The 21,874-nt window shown below is 42.9% G+C and overlaps 1 protein-coding gene across 1 annotated transcript in view; it reads right to left on the bottom strand.

Moving 5' to 3' along the window:
• Positions 1–21,874, bottom strand: part of FBRSL1 (fibrosin like 1) — a 754,268-nt gene that overhangs the window by 79,908 nt on the left and 652,486 nt on the right. The window contains 1 exon segment of the mRNA XM_033174384.1: positions 11,274–11,319. Within this exon segment, the coding sequence (XP_033030275.1) occupies positions 11,274–11,319 (46 nt within the window).

The following is a 21,874-nucleotide window of genomic DNA, read 5'->3' as shown; positions in this document are numbered from 1 at the left end:
TTGTATTTTAATGATTGTTCCCCCCCCCCCTATGTTTTTAGCTGTTTCTATTTTAGCTGTAGGGCACTTTTGAGTTCCTGTCAGGGGGAAAGGTGGGCTATAAATAAATATAACTATAACAACAACAACAACAACAACAACAACAACAACAACAACAACAACAACAACAACAGTAGGGCCTGCCCTGCCATCATGATTCAAGAACATAATTACATACAATGGACAAATCCAGGCTGCATGCTCCATTTCTGCACCATTGGTTATCTAGGAAGGTGTATCACCGACAGCAGGAATGTTCCACATGATCAATTTTATATCTGATGAAATTGTTTCATTGTTTTCAGAGACTGTATGGACAGTTTTATCGTTTGAGTTTGTTGTAATGATTTTATTGTTTCTGTTGCTTGTATGACTAGGGCCCTGCAGGATTTGACATCTTTCCGCAGGGCCTGCAAGATGGAGCTGTTCCGCCTGGCCTTCGGCTTAGACTCACTCTGACCCCTTATATGGGATTTGGTATACAAATTTTCCCTTTGCTTTTTTTGCTGGCCCATGTAAGTCCAGCATGTATAGCTGGCTTGGGTGAATATCTGATGTTTCCTCCCTTTATGGTCTTGATTTATGGGCTACTACTAAAATGAGGCTGCATTTTAAGCCATATTTTAATTAACTATTTGTTTGTTTGTTTGTTGTTTTCTATTACATTTTATTGTACCGTAATTCATATTTGGTGTTAGCTGCCCTGAGCCCGGCCCTGGCCAGGGAGGGCAGGGTATAATTTATTATTATTATTATTACTACTACTACTACTACTGTGGTGTTTTATTCTGTTTTTACCACGTACACTGCTATGAAGGCTTTATGCTGTGAAGTGGTCTATAAATTTGTTTTACAACAACCACCAGTTTAATCCATGCTGTCCAAATACTACTCAGGAGATGTTGCAGGGAAGTACAGTAGAAACCACACCATGTTAGAAATGACATGCATCAGCCCACAGACAATGCTCTTGCATGGCGGCAGGGAGGAATGAGCATCTTTCAGCAGCAACGAAACTGCCCGTGTCTCCCATTTTGAAAAACTTGTCCTTTCACAACAGAAAGGTGTGCAATTAACAGCATCAACTTAACAGTGTTGTAAATCTCAGGCAGAAGAGCAATCAGATAAACAGAGACTGAAGCTTATCTCGTGTGTGTGCGTGTGTGTGTGTGCGCGTGAGTGTGCATTTCTAGGATGAATTATACGCAAAAATGAAATTGCAGGAGTTGTCAGGGCATGAAGGATGCCCCCACGATCCAACCTCATTCACTCAGGATAGGACAGGACAGGCTGCTGTGAGCAATATAGGGATTTACACATCTCAAAATGAAGCTAATATAAAAATCAATTACTGAAACATACCACATGTCAACCCTGGGATTGCTGTGGAGAATGAACTATTACTGCTCGCTGCACAGATTGATCGGGAGAGAGCGCTTCCTGCTCATCAACCGCACGCCCCATGATTCCAAGATTGGGGGAAGGTTTCAGGGGAAAGTACTGTGCATCAGTCTGCAGGGGGGCTGAAACGGCAGCATGTTAATAGTATTCTCTCTGCTCCAGCTGACCTCACTTCCACAAGAAGGAAATCACTGATTCACAAGAATTTTAGACAGCATCAGGGTCGCACACAAAAGGGAAACTGGACCCATCTGCAATTAAAGTGTGTGTTGTGGTCACATTGATCACTTTCATTGATTGAGCAGAAGGAAACACAAGATAACCTGGATCGTGGGGGGCAACTCCAGTACCCCCTTCTTCTTATCCGGCCCCCCCAAAGCTCCACCCCCCCCCCGCTGACTTGTCAAATTACTTGTCAATTGCTGGTCTGGCCTCTATTACGCCAGTGACCTGCACCAAGCACAGGGTTACTCTGCCTGCCTGCAGGAATCCCTAATGGGCTATTATACAACTAAAGGCAGATTAATATTGATAACTTGTCAAACTGTTTCTCAAAAGTTAAGTTTGTGGCTGTAAGAGTGTAAAAGATAAGCAGGCAACAGAGAATCCAGTGACATTTAAAAAAGAGAGAGAGTTACAAATACACAAAGCATCAGAATGCATTTGCCTTTCAATAGCAGCAGTGAGTGTAAATGGAAGTTTTGCTGGGTGGGGGGTGTTTGCAGATGAGTCCTAGCTGCACACTCTGGGTGTGATTCATGGACAGGTCACTACTGGAGCTACATAAATAACAGGATTTATGTCTACAATGACTGGCAGCAGCTCTCCAGGGTTTTCAGACAGGGTTCTCTTCCAGCCCTACTTGGAGATGCCAGGTATTGAACCTGGGGCCTTCTACATGCAAAGCAGATGCTCTGCCACTGAGCTGCGGCCCTCCCTGAACTGTAAATCTAAACTCGGGAGCACAAAGGGAGTCTAGCCAGAAGCAAATGTTTATTGAAACGAATGAGAGGGAAAGGTAAACAATCATGGGAAAAGATGAAGAGCCCATTCAGTTTCTCTTTTTAAAAATTCTTTTAGCTCAAGGTAATATAAACTGTTATTAGTGAAAGGTTGGAATTATTTATTAAAACGCCTCTGCTCATAACCCGATAGCCTCTTTTAATTGACTTTCACACAAACCGAACATGTAAAACTTGTCTGCTGAGGCAGAACCGTGCATGTTGGTTATTTTTCTCTCCTCGTTACAAGACACACCCCCCCCGAACCCTCCCAATATATACTATATAATTAAAGAAAACAAACCATTCTTTCTATAACATTTATACTAGCGAGAAGAAATTGTTTATTGTTTAAGGGCTTTCCCTCCCTCCTTTTAAGCCCTCACACGCTGTTAACGTTCCAGAATATTTAATTGTGCTGCATTTAAAATGTGAAATATTTTCAGGAAATGAACCAATTCTACCAAGGAATGGCAGTTGCACAGAGACATTTATGCTACCCTAGGTAATGGGATGAGCACGTAGCTTCTCTCTCAACTCCAAAAACGCAGCCGTGGCTTGGACGCTTTAAATCAAAAAGCAATTTCAGTCTGTAATGCTCAAATAAATAATTAAGTACATTCTATCTCCCGCAGTATTGCTTCTATTTATTCTCACCCCAGTGACAGGAATGTAGCAGCGTACCCCAATAACCTTAAAATAACAGACCTGCCACCCACCAGAGTGCAGAAATGTTTACAACTCAACTTTTCACCCTGATACTACAAAGGAACACTGTATACCAGCTTAACAGTGGAAAATACTCAGCTGGCGACGGCTGGGTTAAGTTGCGGAGAGGTTCAATATTGCTGTCTTGTCTTAGACAATACTAGATTGGTGTTGATATTAAAACCATAAATTGCTTCTCTCCCTCAGCTGTTGGTCCTGATGACATTTTTTGCCCATGTAAGTTGAGCTTTCCTGACATGAGACAAACGGCACCGATTGAAAACTGACCTCAGTGTGTGGCTGTGAATTTTCCACTGGGCCTTAACACAGAGTGGTATGAGTTGCGAGAGTTGGTGAATAAATAGTGCTGGGGATCTTGGTGTTAATGTACAGGAGTGGGCTGCAGATCTAAGTGCCTTCAGAAGAGAGACGGGCGACCTATGGCCATCCACATGTTGTTAGACCCCATCAGCCACAGCCACTGAGTCCATTGGTCAGGGAAGATGGGAGCTGTAGGACAACAATACAGTCAGACCTCAGGTTGTGTTCGCTGTGGGTTGCGTTCGTCATGGGACACGAATGCAGCGAACCTGGAAGTACCGGAATGGGTTACTTCCGGGTTCGGTGCTTCGCACATGTGCAGAAGCACTGAATCGCGCTGCACACATGCGCAGATTCGGCACTTCAGGTTGCGCTCTTTTCATGTTGCGAACGGGCCTCTGGAACGGATCCCGTTCGCAACCAGAGGCTGCAGGTTCCCCAGCTCTGTTTTAGGTCCTCATGTGACTGGCTGTGCAGTCACAGAATATGAGGAAGGCGAAGAATTGATTTATGGAATTCACTGCCACAATATCACACTAATCCAGAGAGGAGATGTTTATCAACATGGAGCTTTCCATGTTTGGGATTCTATGCCTCTGAATTCCAGTTGATGGTGAGCAACTATTAGAGAGGGGGGTTGAAGACCATCCTGTGGGCTTCCCAGAGGCATCTTATTGGCCATTGTGGGAAGCAGAAAGCTTGACTAGATGACCCTATGGTCTGACCTAGCAGCACTTTTCTCATGCTTCCACAATGGACCAGTGAACAGTGATGGAGCTACAGCTTTAGAAGCCGGGCCCTATGATCAATATGAAAAAATCCAGGCTATATAACTGTACAACTGGGGAGTAAGACTCACAGTGGAACTTACCAGTATATCTGAGTAAACATGCACAGGATTGTGATGTAAAAGCAATGAATGCTTATGGCCTATTTTGGTTGTCCATTCTTTCAGTATAAATAAGCCTTTGCTGGATATCAGTCACAAACAGACTTAGAATGGCGTGCCTCAGTTCTTGAGAGTGTTTCACCCAGTTGGCTGCAAACTGGAACACAAGCGAGTGTGACACAGCAAGGAGGCACTCTGATAAGATGATGTCCAGAGTGGAAATTCCACATCCCTAGGATGCTTCACATCTTCTAGAGATGAACAGACAAACATCTGTGCCACACATGTATCTGCAGCATTTCTCACAACATGAGAAACACATACCCCTCTCTCTGTCTCGCCTTAATGTCTTCCATAGGAATATGAATCCATGTACAGATACAAACGATGGGGATGGCTACCATACAATGCAAAAACACATATACACAGCATTTAAAGAAATGTACCTACAATTTCTGTGAAGTGCAACTGGACTTAAAAAATAAGGAGAAGGCAGATAAAGTATGGGTTGCTATTATTGTCCCAAGGTCAATGCGCTTCATATACCTGAACAAAGTTCTGAACCCGGGTTGTCCTGTTTCATGACGCCACACCAGCTCTCCTTATTTTCCACATAAAGAAACTCACTGATTCTGTGCATCCACTTCTTGCATTTGATCAACCAGCTGCCTAAGAGATTTCTCAAGCTTTAATTAGGCAATGTAGTACTTCGACCATTAAAAGGCAGCCCTGAAAGGGATGGCTCCCACACATTTAGATTTCAGACGAAGTGCTGGAACAGCTGCTAATTATGACGGACTGTTTTCATTTGATTTTTTCCCCCAGATTACTTTTCATTTGTGTAAACTGAGATTCAGCAAGAACCACCCACTCCTGGCCAAAAGGAAATCTAATTAGCCATCTCCATTACTGGTTGGCCTCAATAAAATATTTCATCTCGCTGACGAATTCCATGCCTCGAAGGAAGACAAGAGAAACAAGTGGGGGAGGAACAGAGGAAATGCAGAAGCAAAAGAACTTGCCCAGGGTCAGACCACAGGCAGCAGCGGGGGCATAGCCTGGATCTCTTTCCTCCAAGCTCATTTCCCTAGACAAAAACAGAAGGCTGCAGAGTATTGTATATGCTGAGAGCAGCTTCGCCTGTGTTAGTTTCCACTTCACTGGAAGCCTGCCGGGAGCCAGGTGAAGTAACCATCCATTTCCAAACCCTCCCACGCCCCCAAGTCCTCCTTGAAATAATAAGGTATCCATTCTGAAGCAGCATGCCCTATCTCTGGAGGTTTTGCATTTCTAGTTTTTAAAATGATTTACTATGACAGTTTAGCACAGCAGGGAAGGAAAGGGGAGTGGGGGGGAACATAGGAAAACACTCAGCCCCCTTAAGGCAACAGAATTATGCAGCCCTGATCTCCAAAGAACACGGTCTCTTTGCTGGATCAGACATGCTAGTCAAAACCTCAGAGTCCTCTTAACAAGAAATCTCTCTTGCTGGCCTGAGGCACTATTATGTGGCCAGGAAGACAAAATAAAAAAGACAATAAAATAAAAGGCAGAGACTTCAAAAGGATTGCAAGCTGTTAGCCCACATGGGCAGGCAGTTGCAGATCATCCCACATTGACAGTTAGAGGCTACCTGCTGAGGAAATGTGGTTTCTGATCAACAAAGGCTGTACTGACTGGTCAGATTCTTTTTTAAGGCCCATTACTCTGAAGGGTTTAAGCAGCTCTAAGAAGCTGGGGTTTCTCCCTAGTAAAGGGTGCCTATCAAGCTCTATGGAATTAAAATGCTCTGGAATAATGATGATCGTTTTAATACATCCAATGCTAAAAGAGATGGTGGTGCAGTCTTTACAGGTTTTTTTCTTTCTGGAGTTGGGGTCGTCCACGGTCTTCAAGAAGTGACGGCACGTCAGACTTTAATACCAGTGAAGGCAGTGAATGCAAAGTGTGTGTGGAAACTATTGGGGGGTGTCTATCTATAGGACAAAATCAAATAAAACTACTACTTCTGCCCAACTCAGCTGTTTGCCCCAGTGATCTCTAGGGGCTGTAGTTTTGCAAGGGTACAAGAGATTCCCTGCTCCATCACAAATCTATGGTGCTTAGGCAGGGCTACTTGGAGGAAATTTATGAAAGTTAAACCAGTTTGAAATGTTTGAGGAACTGGACATAGAGGAAGGAGTCAACTTCCTTCATGGGCATAAATCACCCTATATATGAAATAAAACCAACAGGTGCATGGTCAGCCAAGCTAGTTACTATGGCAACGGCCAAGTGATTATAGCATGTCAACTCATTAGCGAGTCTTGAGAAGGGAGTCGCAGTCTGTGTTATGTCTTAAATTGCTGGAGCAACAGAAATTATTAGTATTTATATGTATCTGCAAAGCCTACAACCTGTATCCATATATCAACGTCCGGAACTGTATTACTGAAACCTTTATCTTCTGCAACGGTAAACTATTTGGACCTAATCTGCCTGTGTGGTGATTAGAACTGGGGGCAACACGTCTGCTGCATGGGTATGTCACCTAACATTCCCAATATCAAATTCTGAAAGTCATAGTATTTGGAAACTATATTTAGATAGTCTAAAGCTCAGAGAGTCCATCCTCTGTACAATAGGAGTAAAAAAAACATTAACAGAAAGTAGCCACAGTTCACTTTAAAATCAGAGACTTATTGGCCCTTTTTACGGTAGAACACCAAAGATGTTGGAGGTACTGTATGAGCTGGTCACTTGACTCAAAGAACCTTTGGTAGGGCTTTTTCACTCAAAGGGCACCAGACTTTGAGGCAGCCTTATAGTTAAGTTTGTTAGCCATTGACGGCCAAGAATTGCATGCAAGTGAGTGGATGGCTGGAATGGAATGGAATGAGAGAGGTGGAATCCTTGATCTTTCTTCTGCACCCAGCAAGAAACCAGGCAGGCAAGTAGATGAGAGAAGCCCCCTCTTCTCTCACCCTACCTAGAAACACAGCTTTCCATCACTCCTCTATCAGTCCAGAGGATGATGATGAATAATTATTATTTCCATGAAGTAAATTTGGGGATCTTATCTACAAGGCCATTAAAATATATATTTATTGATTTTTAACTATTAAACAAGTATAACAACAAACAACAATAAACATATTCATTATTGCAGCGTGCAAATCTACAAGGCTGGTTTGAGTGCAAGACAGGAACATTTTTAAACACTTGGACCTCAGCACTGAAAGTGAGGCCAGTTAGGTACAAAAACAGTGTCAAGCCAAAATCTGCCAGCTGTTATCTACCCCCACCTATTTTGCTGTCCCATTTGCAGGTGGAAAAATAAGAAAGACATTTCAGCAATTTTCCAGGTGAGCCACCAGCAGTGGCGATGTCTTTGGCCTATCACCACATGAGTTATTACATTTAGGTTTGAACAAAGCAAAGGACATACTGAGGCAATGTTTGCTTGAAAATAATCTGTCTGCAATGAGAAAATTGAGTCCTTAGTACAACTTGTTTCCCAGCTAGTCCTCTTGATATGGTAGCATTGTATCAACAAGATCTAACATACCTGAATATACTTTATTGAGTTCACAACTGAATGTGCCTGGCTTCACCAGTACACATTATAAGAGAATCCCATTGCAAAGTTAGATATGTTCATGTGGAGATGGCAGTGTCAAAACTGTGGCTGATATTTTGTTGTTTGGCTCTTTGTGTGGAGATTTGCATAAAGAGTTAATCACATTATTTTTAGAGTCTCAATCTGGGAGTCTAGGCGCTTATTACATGGCTTTTATCCTTTGAGATAAAGACTATTGGTGACAGCAAAAACTGCAGTGCCCTGAGTTTTAAACTATGTAATTTTTAAATTCTGATTGAGTTTGGCAATTTTATCTGCACAGTGGTGTTTCTATGTTTATATCAGCACACAAATTGCAATGACTGATGTTTTAATTTAGTCTGGTAATTTTACCTGCTTAGTTGTTTATATACATATGTTTGATTTTTTTTTTTACTCTAATTGCAAAGCCCAGTGGATTATGCAAACAAATATCTAATACCAGCGGCATAGCACATTTCTCATGCTAGTGGTGTGGACGGGGCTTTGGGGGAAAGGGATGGCACCCCTCATCCCCCCTCCATTTATTATTATTGTTATCTGTCCTTCACCAGTAAGTCCCAGAGTAGGTTACAATAATCTAAAATCAGGATCAAAAACAGTTACAAAAAATTATAGTCACAGGAGTAGAGTGGGTCCTGAACACACATCTCAGGTGCCGGGGGAAAGAGGTGCCCCATCAGTATTCATGAAAAGCTATATAAATAAAGTAGCAGACAACACCTCTGTGGGGAGGAAATTTCAAAACTTTGGGGCTGCTGGAGAGAATGCTCTCTTCTGGGCTGCCACCACCCTGAACTTCTGACCAAGGCCAGAACAACCAAGAGGGCCCTCAGCTGATCTTAACACCCGGGAGAGTCTGTAGGGAAGGAGGTGGTCTATCAGATATATGGGGCCTAAATTGCTTAGGGTTTTAATTAGAAGTATGTGTACTTCGAATTGGGGTCCAGAAAATAACTGGCAGCTCAATGACCCTCTAAGAAATAATCCTTGCTCAGAGTGCCCTAGAATAGTGATGGCACAACACCCTACTGAGCAAGGCTTCATGGTCATGCGGCATTACAGCTATGGACATTTTGGGATGGGGTGGCTAAGAGAAACCCGCCACAAACACACATGGCAGCCGCAAAACACCACCACATGAAAGAGCCGGGTGATTTCAGCCCTGAAACCCCACACAGCACAATACCATCATGTGAGAAGTCCCTTAAGAAGTCTGTGGACGGTGTCCTCAGAATGCAGTTAAGGGGACAGCATTTAACTTCTAAACAGAGAGGGCTCAAGGCTCAGACCTGCATGGGAATCACACCATAGGGCCCGGAAGGAATTCCTCCTAAGTATTTTGGGACAGTTGCTCAGTGGCTTGCTGGACATGCTCAAAGGCACTTTTCTTTACAGAAGCAGCACCTGTGGCTAAAGACGAGGAGTGGTATCAAGTGGGCCAGATTTGATGAAGCAGTGGCAGGGCCACACAAGACTCCAGCACGGTATCTCTCTCCCCCCCCCCCCGAAATACTTCTAGAGCTTCAAGTACAGAAAGCAGCAGATAAAGAGATAGGTAGCTCCAAGGCAAGGTTCCTTAATGTTCTGGGTGCTGATGGAAAGGAGAGAGCTATACCACATAGAGAGTGGGGTAGCCAACATGGTGCCCTCCAGTTGTTGTTGGAATGCAGCTCCCATCATCCCTGGCCATTGGTTACACTGGCTGGGCTGATGGGAGTTACAGTCCCACAACATTCAGAAGGCACTATGTTGGCTACACCTGCTGTAGAGCCTCACTACCCTGAATTATTAACCTTTTGAAGTCCATAATTCAAGCAACCTTCTTTCCCATGTGGCCTGAAGTAAATGGCTTGTCTTTCAGACAGAAAATAGGAAAGGGGGGTGTGGGGAAAGAGAGAGAGGGAGAAGAGAGAAAAGAATATGAAAGAGAGACTGTCTTAGAGACCAATGTGTGTGAAAGCTGGGTGCCAAAACAAACAGCCTTTTCTTATTTGTCCATTGATTTATTCGCAGGGAGGATATATTGTAAAGGTCTCAACAGTGAATACTTCAGTCCCTTTGCACCAGGAAGAAATGTCTGCAGTGCCTCGTGCCAAGAAACAGCAAAGAAACAGCCGCTGCTCACCACCCTCAGATGAGGACCTCTCTATACTTTTATGTTTAATTATTGTTTCCTGGCAGGGAGCAAGGCTGGGGAAGGGAAGAGGACCAAATCTGGCAGAAAGCCATTTGAACCAAGCCCATTTCATGGTTGTGGACAGTTAAAGCCACACTGGAAAACAAAACACCTCCCAGGATATGCCCACTGGAAACCTATGGTTATCTGCTGCTTTGAGTTTGTTTTTCCACCTTCAAATATAGGCATTTTGTATACAAAATAATAAATACATACAAGTCTTTTGTCAACCTTTTCAGACTCAACAAAAAAGGCATTGGGACCCACAAAATCACTCGAATCCTATTCATGTTTATTTGGAGCACAGGCCCGCTGTGTTCAGTGTAGGTTCACTCGGAGGTAAGCATTCTTAGGCTGCAGTCTTAGGGTTGTAACCAACTAAGTTCTACTTGGGGCAGACCCATTGAAATTAATGGACCTAAGTTAGTCATGTTTACTATTTTCAGCGGGTCTGTTCAGAGCAGGATTCACATTGGCAGCAATCAACCAACCAACCAACCAATCAATAAAATAATATACTACCTTTGTAAGGAAAAAAACTTACAACAAAATCCACAGCAAGCTGACACAACAACAGATACATGATAACTCAGGATTGTGGAAAAGTCCTCCGAAAGCCCGCTTAATTTTTTATAGATAAGTTTGCATAAATATATATAAAGTAAAATAAAAGGTATGCCTGTCTACCCCTTGTGCATGTGTCTGTCTTCTCTCTTTCTCCCTCGAAAACCCTAGAAAGATGGAAGGAAGGGTGCTGCCTCCACTAGTGTGGCCCTAGGCCGGAAAAGCATAATCCACTTGAAGGTCGGAACAAGATAGTTTTACACCAATGAAGTAAGCAACAACAACAACAACAAAATCATGGCTGACCTGGAGGAAAGAGTGGGCAAAAGGAATCAACGGGGCAGTGGGAAGGGTGCACACCCCCGCTGCCTCTTGAGATTTCTTACAACGGGCAGAGTTCTCCAGGGCAAACTGAGAGATCCAAAGCTCAGCCTGCCTCTTAAGCCCAGTATTGCTGGGTATACCCGGATGGATAATGCATCTTGTAGCTTTCATGCCCTGGAAATATGTCTTCAGATGAACAACAAGCAGCTCAACAAAACATCAGGGAAGTATTTCTTCAAAATTACCTACCTTTAGTTGCTGCAGGGGAGAACAGCTTCTCTGAGCCTTCTGAAGCCTGAAAATAACAAAAGAAAGAGGGTTAACTAAATGAGAGTTTATGATTTCCCAACAGCAATAACAAAACAAATCAGACTGAGGCTGAAGACTGCAGTTATGTGTCACACCTGGAGGGTGCAATGTTGTGCCATTAAAAAAAAAAGAACCAAGGATGGAGAAGCTGGTGAGGAGAGGAAGCATGTGAAAACGGGGCCCTGAGCTCATATCTTTCCTACCCATTGAGGCAACCATGCAACACATAAGCTATATTCAATTATTCTTCCCACTGAAAGCACAAGGTATCGAGATGGATCCTTATCTCTTGTTGAATAAGGAAGGACAGAACTGGGAGTAGCAGAGATATACAAAAGAGGCCTATATTGTACCAAAAAACAGGCCCTCTCATTTCTCCCCTCACCACTGTGCTTAGCAGATTTATTAACAAAGCTGCTTTCTCCCATTTATATCTAGGCTGTATTCTGCTTTTTGAACTCCAGCCATGCTGTAACTTCTGCCCTGGGAAGTAGTTAAGAAATCCAATTAACCTAAACCTTGTAAACAGCTTCATGGTAATCAGGGGCACTGGGTTTCAGCCAGGATAACAGCAACACGAACTGTTGTGGTGTTTTTTTTTTAAAAGGAAAATCCATGTACATAAAGGTTTTCTTAAATAAAATATTTCAAGGGTTCTTCCTTTGAAAGCTCATGGAGCAAATATAATGGGTAAGTAGTCATTATTTTGGGGTTCCGATATTTATTCAATTACTCAGTTAACTTAATTTTAACTTCCTAAAAAGCGACCTCAGATTAACTAGCCAGTGTATTTAAATTATTTTTAATAGTTGCCCTTATAACAACTTTAGATGGCAAGTTCCATCTTAAAAGAGGCATTTCTGTTCCGTGTGGCAATGGGGAATGCCATTTGATGATAAGCCACCATCTAAAAGCCAAGAATGCGTATTTTCTTTAGAACTGATAGTTTTTCACTCAAAAGCAAATTTGACCTATTGGTTGATTAAATGATCAAAACTAATATGAATAATTGACTTAAAATCCCCTAACTGCTTGACAGCCCTGCTTATTTTAGGATTGCACCTAATGTAGTTGTTAATGTAGGGCAGGGATGGCCAATAGGTAGATCGTGAAGCTGACTTCCCCCCAAAAAAGCTTAAGTCGCCATCTGGAGCAGGTTAGCAAAGTAATGGAGCCTCCATGTCTGCAGCCCTGCTAAGTTAGGGAGCAGACAAATTGCTGAACCAGTTTAAAGCTGGTATAGCAACCAGGGCCAGATTGGACCTGGTGCAGTCATATGACAGCGGTGGGGCTGGCCTCATGTTTTCCATAGGCTGCTGCCAGGGGCAGCACTTCTGCCTACCTATTCGCTAAGTGGAATGAAGCTGAATTGACTGAGTGACAATGGCATCCCTTGGTGGCCAGAGGCTGGGAAGAGGGGGGCAGGTCCATGCAATCCAACCCCCCCCCCTTCCCCAGCATGGCACAGAGAGGGTTTAGATTGCAGGGCTAAGGTGTTAAAGACTGCAGCCTGTGTGTCTAACAGGAAAGAGTTTAGATCTGTGGTTAATTTTTTAAAAATTCAACTCATGGCTGAGCTAAGTTGATTTTCTTTCCAACATCATTGATTTTATTCTGCCACTCCTCGGAAAGCTTGCATTATTAAGTGTCTCGTGAATTGTACTGCAACACTGCATATTTCATAGCCAGAGATTTCGGAAGCAGAATAAAAAAACCTGGAGAAACATAACCAGACTTGCTAGAACGCTGGGCCCTGACCCAAAAGGATCACCGGAATCAATGGGAGCTTATTTTTCCTTGCTTCAATGGTCTTTGGGCTGGGCCTTTTACAGGCAGTAAAAAAAGAATATTCTCTATCAGGAGTTACTTCTGGGTGACAAGGGCTTACAAGCGGCAGGATCTTACTGAATGCAGCTGCCGAGAGAGAGAGAGAGAGAGAGAGAGAGAGAGAGAGAGAGAGAGAGAGAGAGAGAGAGAGAACTAGTGGATGATGAGGCAGAACCCACAGATAAAGAACTGTTTAGCCATACATTTCCCCCAAAGGTTGCCTCTGGTCATTGAACAAAATAACCCATGAAATCCTTTGGGAGATGAAGCATCTCTTGTGGATGCAATTCTGCTTCAGGGTTATTATGTTTAAATCATCTTTTGCAGCAGAAGTGAAACAAAGGTCAGTCACCATTCCTAGCCATGCTTTTGGTTATTTATTTACTGCAGACCAGCCCTGTGATGCTGACAAGCATATTAAAAAGGCTCCTGACAATTCACTTTTCCCATTCCCTGTAAAAAAAACAAAACCTCAAATGCCCCCGTCTACCCAACCAACCTATTTCTTTATCAACAAACTAAGGATTGTCCACCCCTGTGTTTTCAGTGACAACGGTGTAACAAAATACACGTAATACATGTGCAGAGGGGGCAGATGACAGCTTTACTATTTTACTTTTTGGGGGGAAAATTGAGCCAGATGCGAACTCCTAAACAGGAAGCTGAATTCACACATCATGCTAAACCATGGTAGTGGAACATGCATAAGCAGAAATGAGCTGGAGTAGACCGTGGGCACTTGCACTCCCCATGCCCCCTCATTTGCTTCTGCTTTACGTTAACCACTGTTTGCATGTTGTCAGGACTGTCCAGGAATCATTGTTAATATTAAGTATAGTCAGTTTCAATAAGCCACTGTTGGCGGTTGGCTGCCTTGAAACCAACCATAGTTAATCACAGTTTATCCCGCCAGATAATATAACAAACTACAGTTAACCAAAACAATGAGCAGAAGCTTCTAAATTTTCCCTCATGGCCACGCAGCAGAAGGAGAGTGGATGGGGAGCAGGAGTACACAAGCCACACACTCACAATAGCTTTTCTCTCCCCCACCAACCTACTTATTTTGGTTCTAGTTTGTGCATGTTGCACTAAACCACGGCTTAGTGTGATGTATGAACATTGTTTTTAAATCTGAAAAAAGACTTTTCATAAATGGTAGTAGTGCAAACAAAATATGCATAATCACATTCTGCACAACAACCACAATAGCAACAAATGTGACATTAGGGGAAGAGTTGCGCTTTCCCAGGTTTGAAACAGCGGGCTTTGGGGAATGCCCAGAAAATGGGGTATCTCCACAGAAGGGGGGGCACACATGTGGACCATGCAGACAAATAGGAAACAAATGTGTGTTTATTAACCAATAGAAATTGGTTAAAGAAATTGCATCCCATAGCAATTCTCCTCCTGTCTTTTCTGCTACCCCAAGCAATCTGTTTACATTTGTTTGTAGAAAGGAGGGAGATGAGGGAAGTCATATTCCAAAGACACTGGGGAACTTGAGCCCTTCTTGTAGAGAGAGTAAGGAAGCACCTCAAGCAGTAGCTTTGGTGTCCACAAAGGGCACCAATCTGTCAGCTATTTAATGTATTATCCTATTTTTACAACACAGGAAGGGAGGCATCTTCAGCCTTAGGGACCAAAAGGCCTGTGTTGGCCTCTCTACTGGACTAAGGCCAGTGTTATTTTTCTAGAAAAAGAAGTGCTGGAGCTCACCATGAACACATCCCTTGTTCTCTTATAATGACAATAGTTTGTTATGGTTGCTGAGAGTTTTAGAAGACCCCTATTCCCCTCACAGAGCTACAATTACTCAGGTTTCCTCTTCTGGGAAGAGGGCTTAATTATTAAACCACTCTGGGAACTGTGGATCTGTGACAGGGATAGGAATCTCCTAACAACTCTCAGTGCCCTTAACAAACTACAGATCCTAAGATGCTTTGGGCTGAAAGGTTAAATAATTCATTGACTTCTATTCTGTAGACCCCTTTCCTCCCACCCTCCCCCAGCTACCAGTAGCAAAGTCTTATAAAATGGGGCACAAGGCATGGAATGGTTTCGTGTACCCTTGAGTGTTTTGCTGCTTGTATGAGATTCCCACCCCCCTGCTCCCACTGTCACTGCCATCCACTGGTAGATGTAGGTAGACAAGTACAGCCCAAAGCTTTGGGATGGAAGATAATTCTATTTTTGATGGTGCTTTTGGTGTCTGTCTTCTTCCCTTTGACTGCTCCTTACTTTCACCCCCATGTTCTATACACCAGATCCAAAGGAAGGTATTTTTCATGAAAGCTGTCATGTTTGTTAAAAGGGCAGGAGGGGAAACTTTCCTTTCCTGGGTTTTTTTTTTGTAAGGTTTGAATTTTCTCTTTTGCAGAAAGAACAGACAAGATGGAAGGGGACACACTTGAAGGCGATGAAGGACAGCCTTCAAGGCAGCTCTGCACGAAATAGTGAAGAACTTTTTAAAAAGGCACACACAAAAATCCACATTCTAGCTTATTTTCAAAAGGTTTGGAGGCTTGCCACATATTCTTATTCCCAATCTTTTTTAAAGTTTGTTTCCCAGAAGGGCCAACAACTTCGATTCACTGCTTTTATGTTCTGGCCTCATCTTCTGACTGTTCTTACTTCCCACACAGCAAGCAGTCACCTACATAGAAGACTCAGCTCCAAAACGGACTGGAAATGCTATGAATTAGATCCATGTGTCTATCCATTTTTCCTTCTTGGGAAATATAAAGCTCTAATGGGACCCTACTCTTCCCAAGGTAAATACAGCAAACTGAACCCTCTATGGTATGTGATTTTCAACTGCCTCTAACAGCTGAAATAGTATCACAGCTGAAATAGTGTTTGCTTTAATAAAGCATAGAGGAAACCATGAACTAGGAAACACACTCCTTTTCCCCCATAAGAATAAGTACACTGGGGCATAATAGAAACCTAGTTTGCACATAACGCTAAGTCATGGCTGCTTGTTTTTAAACAAACCACGTGTTGTCCCAAAGACAAACCATGGTTTGTTTCTCCAAAGCTCTTGCCTCGTGCCTATGTAGATTAGTAAGTGGTGTGGCTAAAAAACCATGTTTATAGAAGGGGGCTGAGTTAGAGCATACTGCTAAGCCATAGTTAGATAAACCAAGGTTTGTAAGTCAACAACATAAATAGCTTCAGATAGTGTTTGTTAGCAGATGACAAACTGCTGGGCAGGGTTCAGATGATGAAACAAGCCATGGTTGAATAAACAATAGTTGAATAAACCATGTGTGAATCAGGCCAGAGTTTCTAGCTCATTTCTCTTGATTAAATCTAACAGCGGGCAGATGAAAAGTGTAGCCTTGTGACAAATTAACAATTAGAGACTCCCAAAACAACTACCAGAGGCAATGAAGGACAATGTTTTTCCTCTTTCCTTAAGCAACAAGCATTCTACAGATAAGAATGATCCTCAATCATATGCTGCTATTATTTAGTTTGTTTCTTTACATACATCTCAAGGTGACGTGAAAAATGCAGTAAAACAATTTAAAAACCAACAAACAGCAAATTAAAAAACTATACCAAGTAGACACCCAGGGAAGGGACCTAATCATTCAGCTAGGAAGGCTAGTTTGTGCAAAAATATATTCAATTGTTTCTGGAAATTGCAGATAGTGAGTGCTTGTTTATCAAATGTTGCTACACAGAATGGGGGCAGCCACACTAAAAGCCCTGCTCACAGTTACAGTGGTACCTCAGGTTACATATGCCTCAGGTTACACACACTTCAGGTTACATACTCCGCTAACCCAGAAATAATGGAACCCCCCCAGAACAATTCCCAAGGCTACAATAGTAACTGAACTATCTTAGTCCATCCCTCACACCCTGAAGAAAAGGTGCTCTGGAAGCGGGTGATTTGGAACAAGGAAGAAATAAGCTGGAACTCATCTTTTACCCACTGCAAATGGTCCTCTCCTGAACAGGCCTTTGCTGAATGATCAAAGGCTGTCAAAGATAGGTCATGCACATTTTGCATCACACTCAAGATTGGACTTGCCAACATACAGTGTTTTCCCACAGGTCAGACAGGCTAATTAGGATCCTATCTTCCCTGTGGAGCACAGCTTGGCTCACCCACTTGAGTCATCTGGAATCATTTGCCATGTTTATTGCTCTCTGCTAACAGCATGAATAAAATTGGAATTGTGTCTATAGGTTAATGGAAGAAGAGACTTGACTCAATGGATAGTAGCATTCAATGTCCCTGGTAAAACAACAGTTGTGCAGAAGCTCCTTCTGGTTGTACAGGGGAAAAACACTGGATGCTCCCCACAACCAGCATTTCCTCTTACCATAAAATTTTAAGCGGTGTACACACTATATCTTTAAAGCATACCGAAACACATTAGTACGCTCAAAGAATTCTGGGCATTGTAGTTTACCCCTCATCAAGATCCAATTGCCAGCAACCCTTAACAAACTACACTGCACATAATTATTTAAGGGAAGGAAATGTGCTTTAAAGGTATATTATGTACACTGTCTTGGTTTTAAACACATTCACATTTTTCTGCAATATTTAACCATCCTGATGATGACAACTTTATCAACCCTGTTTAAAACTACAGTAAGAACAACCAAAACAGCACATTTAAATGCTGCATCAAGTATGTAATGGGAATAAATTTAACTATCCTACATAGCAAATACACCCCCCCAACCCTAAACACTTTGAAAGACTGTAAGAACTAATGAGCAAAAGCATATGAGAGGAACAATAAAAATGGAATGAAAGGGGGGAAGAAGACAAGAAAATGGGATTAAGGAAGAAAGATGACTGAAGAATACTTACTATTATAATTTTTAGCAATTCTGGTGTGTTTGCCATGCTTTCATATAGCAGTTAAACAGCCCTCCACAAACACTTTAAAATCAGCACAATGAAAACAACTTGTTTCCTATTTATATTTTAACTGCTGCAAATAGACAACATAAATCCCCCCACCCGTCCTCAAAGAGTCCACTCTACAGAATGCAGTGCAAGAGCACTGCTGGGATAAACAGTACCTGCAATTCTGGAGCTAAGGCGGACGGCCAGATATCCCCTCCTCCCCTTAAGCCGCAAGCAACAGTCTGCCTGACCCGGTGCCCTGGGGAACAACAGGATGTCTGACCTACAAGCATGGCTGTTATCACAGCCTCACGACAGAGGCCCTTTGCATTCCCGTTCTCTTCCCTAGAGAGCCGCCTACAAGGCCCACGGCTTGGCTTACCCTTTCCCTCCATTAGCCCTGCTTTCATGATTCAGCTTCTGCTCAGAGGCTTGCGGCCTCTTGGAAGATGTTGCTTCCATTTCCTCCCCTTCCCCTCCATCTTCTTCAGCAAGTGAATTAAAAATGTGTTCTTTCTTCTTCTTTTAAACAGGCAGTGGAGGCCTCTTCAGCTATGAATGCTCCCCTTCAGCTTGGTCTTGCTGACAGCATCCAGGGAGGAACGGTCCCAGCTGTGTCTATTAAACACGGCCAAAAAGACCTTACAACACAACTTTGTGCATCCTTGTTTATTTCAAATCAAAATACCAGCCCGAAATTTCTCAGCAGCTACTATATTAGCGACAACTTACATAAACACTTGGGTTACCATATTTTCACACCCCAATTCCTGCTTACCTTTACGGCCTTACTGGCCCTTTTAACAAGCAAAGCTGGTTGTGATTCTTTTCTCATCCACTTACACAGTTCTGAAAGAGGCCATTGTTACTCCCATTTCACGAGTGGTGAAAACTGAGGCCAAAGGAAAGTGTTTCACTCAAAAGTCACCCTTTGTAGGCTGGGACCTATGCCTTGCTTTACTCATGCTGATTGGGTGGGAGGCACTACAAGAAGGTTCAAAGTTGCCTTTGAGGCAGTAGATTTCTAATGTAGCTACTTTACCTCTTCAGTTTCACAGAATCATAGAGTAGGAAGTGATCCCAAGGGTCATCTAGTCCAACCCCCTGCAATGCAGCAATCAGAATTAGATCATACATGACAGATGGCCATTCAACATCTGTTTAAAAACACCCAAGGAAGGAGAGTCCACCACTTCTCTTGGGAGTCTGTTCTACTGTCTAACACAGGCATAGGCAAACTCGGCCCTCCAGATGTTTTGGGACTAGAACTCCCATCATCCCTAGCTAACAGGACCAGTGGTCAGGGATGATGGGAATTGTAGTCCCAAAATATCTAGAGGGCTGAGTTTGTCTATGCCTGGTCTAACAGCTCTTGCTGTCAGAAAGTTTTTCCTGATCTTGTAACTTAAATCCATAGGTTTGGGTTCCTAACCTCTGAAGGAAGAGTAAACAAGCATGCTTCACCTTCCATGTGACAGCAATTGCCTCTTTACCAGGCTAAGCATACCCAATTTCCTCAACCATTTCTCATCTTGGACACCTTCCTCTGCGCATGTTCCAGTTTGTCAATACCCTTCTTAAATTGTGGCACCCAGAACTGGACACAGAACTCCAGGTGTAGTCTAACCAAGACAGAATAGAGTAAGATTATTACTTCCCTTGATCAGGACACTATACTTCTGTTGATGCAGCCTGTTTTTGCTGCTACATCACACTGTTGACTCATGTTCATCTTGTGGTGTACTAAGACCCTTAAATACTGTCCGCATGCAAGCTGGGTGTGTCCCCCATCTTATATTTGTGCTGCTAATTCTTCCTGCCTAATGTGATATTTGTCCCTATTGAAATTCATTTTGTTAGTTTTTGGCCAGTTCTCCAGTTTGTTAAGATCATCTTGAATCCCGATTCTGTCACCTGAAACATTAGCTACCCCTCCCAGTTTGGTGTCATCTGCAAATTTGATGAGCATCCTCTCAATTCCTTCGTGCAAGTTGTTTATAAAAATGTTATAAACAACAGGCCCAGGACACAACCCTGCAGCGTCCCACTTTTTCCAGGATGATAAGGAACCATTCGTGAGCAGTCTTTGGGTTGGGCCAGTCAACCAGCTACAAATCCACCTAACAGTTATATTGTCCGGCCCAAATTTTACCAGCTTCTCTGCAAGAATATCATGGAGAACTTTGTCAAAAGCCTTACTGAAATCAAGATACACCATGTCCACAGCATTCCCCCGATCCACCAAGCTTGTACCTTTAACAAAAAGGAATGAGATTCATCTGGCATGACTTGTTTTTGAAAAACTCATGCTGGGTCTTAATAACCACAGCATTATTTTCCTTTGCTCGCAGACATGAGGGGTTTGCATGAAACTGTCCCCCGCGAAAACTGCCCAGGTTATCACTATCAGCAAAGAAAAGTCTGAGGAGCCTGGCTTTTCCTTCGAATTGTGTGCTACCTTTGTGACAGGTTTGCCTCACAAAGCACCAGCCCTGAGGTGGTTTCTCCTCCTCCCTGCTATAACAGTCAAGACCTCTTACCATGGGACTCTGCTCTCATTGTTTTAAACCATTTTTCTACTGTTGTGACTATTTTAATTGTTGTTTGGGTTTAATGGGCTTGTTTTATTGCACATTTTAATAGTGGATGTTCATTTTAATGTTTTGATGGAACTGTTTATTGTGTATTTTAATTGCCGCTTTATCAACTAAGTGGTGAATAAATTAAACAACAACAATAATATCTGGAGCTGCATATCCCCACTTCAGCCAACAGTTACCATTTTAGACTGTAAATTCAATGAGGGCAGGGATCACATTGATGTTGCTAAATAAATAAATATTGGGTGTGAAAGAGAGGTAGAAATTGGCAAGGATGTGACAGAGCAAAGGCACACAGTAATAGACTTTAAATATATTCACACACAGAGAGAGATGCTGTTTGAGGCTGGATAACTATGGCAAAAGTACTGTTCGGTCTTTCAATCACGCGAGACTAGGGACATTTACAGAGAGGACTTGATTATCTCAGAAATGGCGGTGCAGATTTGATTTGTGGTAGCCAAATACACCAGAGAAGGACCACAAAGATAATTTTGCTGTACAGTCATACCTGATGTTACGTTTGCTTCATGTTGCGTTTTTTCAGGTTGCATCCCGCGGCAACCCGGAAGTACCGGAAAGGGTTACTTCCAGGTTTCGCCACTCGCGCAGTAGCGCTAAATTGCGCTTCGTGCATGCGCACAAGTGCCAAATTGCACTGCGCAGATACAGCACTTCAGGTTGCGGGCTTTTCACGTTGTGAATGGGCCTCCAGAACGGATCCCGTTCACAACCAGAAGTACCACTGTATTTAGGTTAACCATGGTTGTTGAGCAAGAAGCAGCAGGGGCACATGGCCTACTATCCATAATATTACCATTGGGTGAAGAGCAAACTGAGGTTTTGTACTTTTCATAGGCGTTCAAATTTCCAGAATGTTATCCCTACAATGTTCCGGGAAGCAAATAACTGTATCCGTTTCAGAAGCCCACCCTGAACCAGCACCAACCTAGTTCATGCCCCACATTCTGTACAAGTGAATCACAATGGCTCACAATACGTTACAACCCTCTTCTGCTTGGCACTAATTTTATTTATCAGGCCGCCATTTGCCGTGCTTTGCCTCTTTCCCTGACAAAGAATATGACAGATCATCAGAAGAAAAGCCTGCAGCCTTAGCGGTGAAACAGATTGGTTTGCTCCTTTCTCCCTCCCACCCAGCTCTGTTTCTAGCAGGCAATTACCATGTGTGTAAATATTTTTGAAGAGAGAATATTTCAAAGAAAGCCGTGGTT

This window comes from Lacerta agilis, chromosome 17 (genome assembly GCF_009819535.1).
Source record: "Lacerta agilis isolate rLacAgi1 chromosome 17, rLacAgi1.pri, whole genome shotgun sequence".
NCBI lineage: Eukaryota > Metazoa > Chordata > Lepidosauria > Squamata > Lacertidae > Lacerta > Lacerta agilis.
Note: the sequence above shows the minus strand (reverse complement) of the source record. Positions and strands in the feature narration are given on the sequence as shown.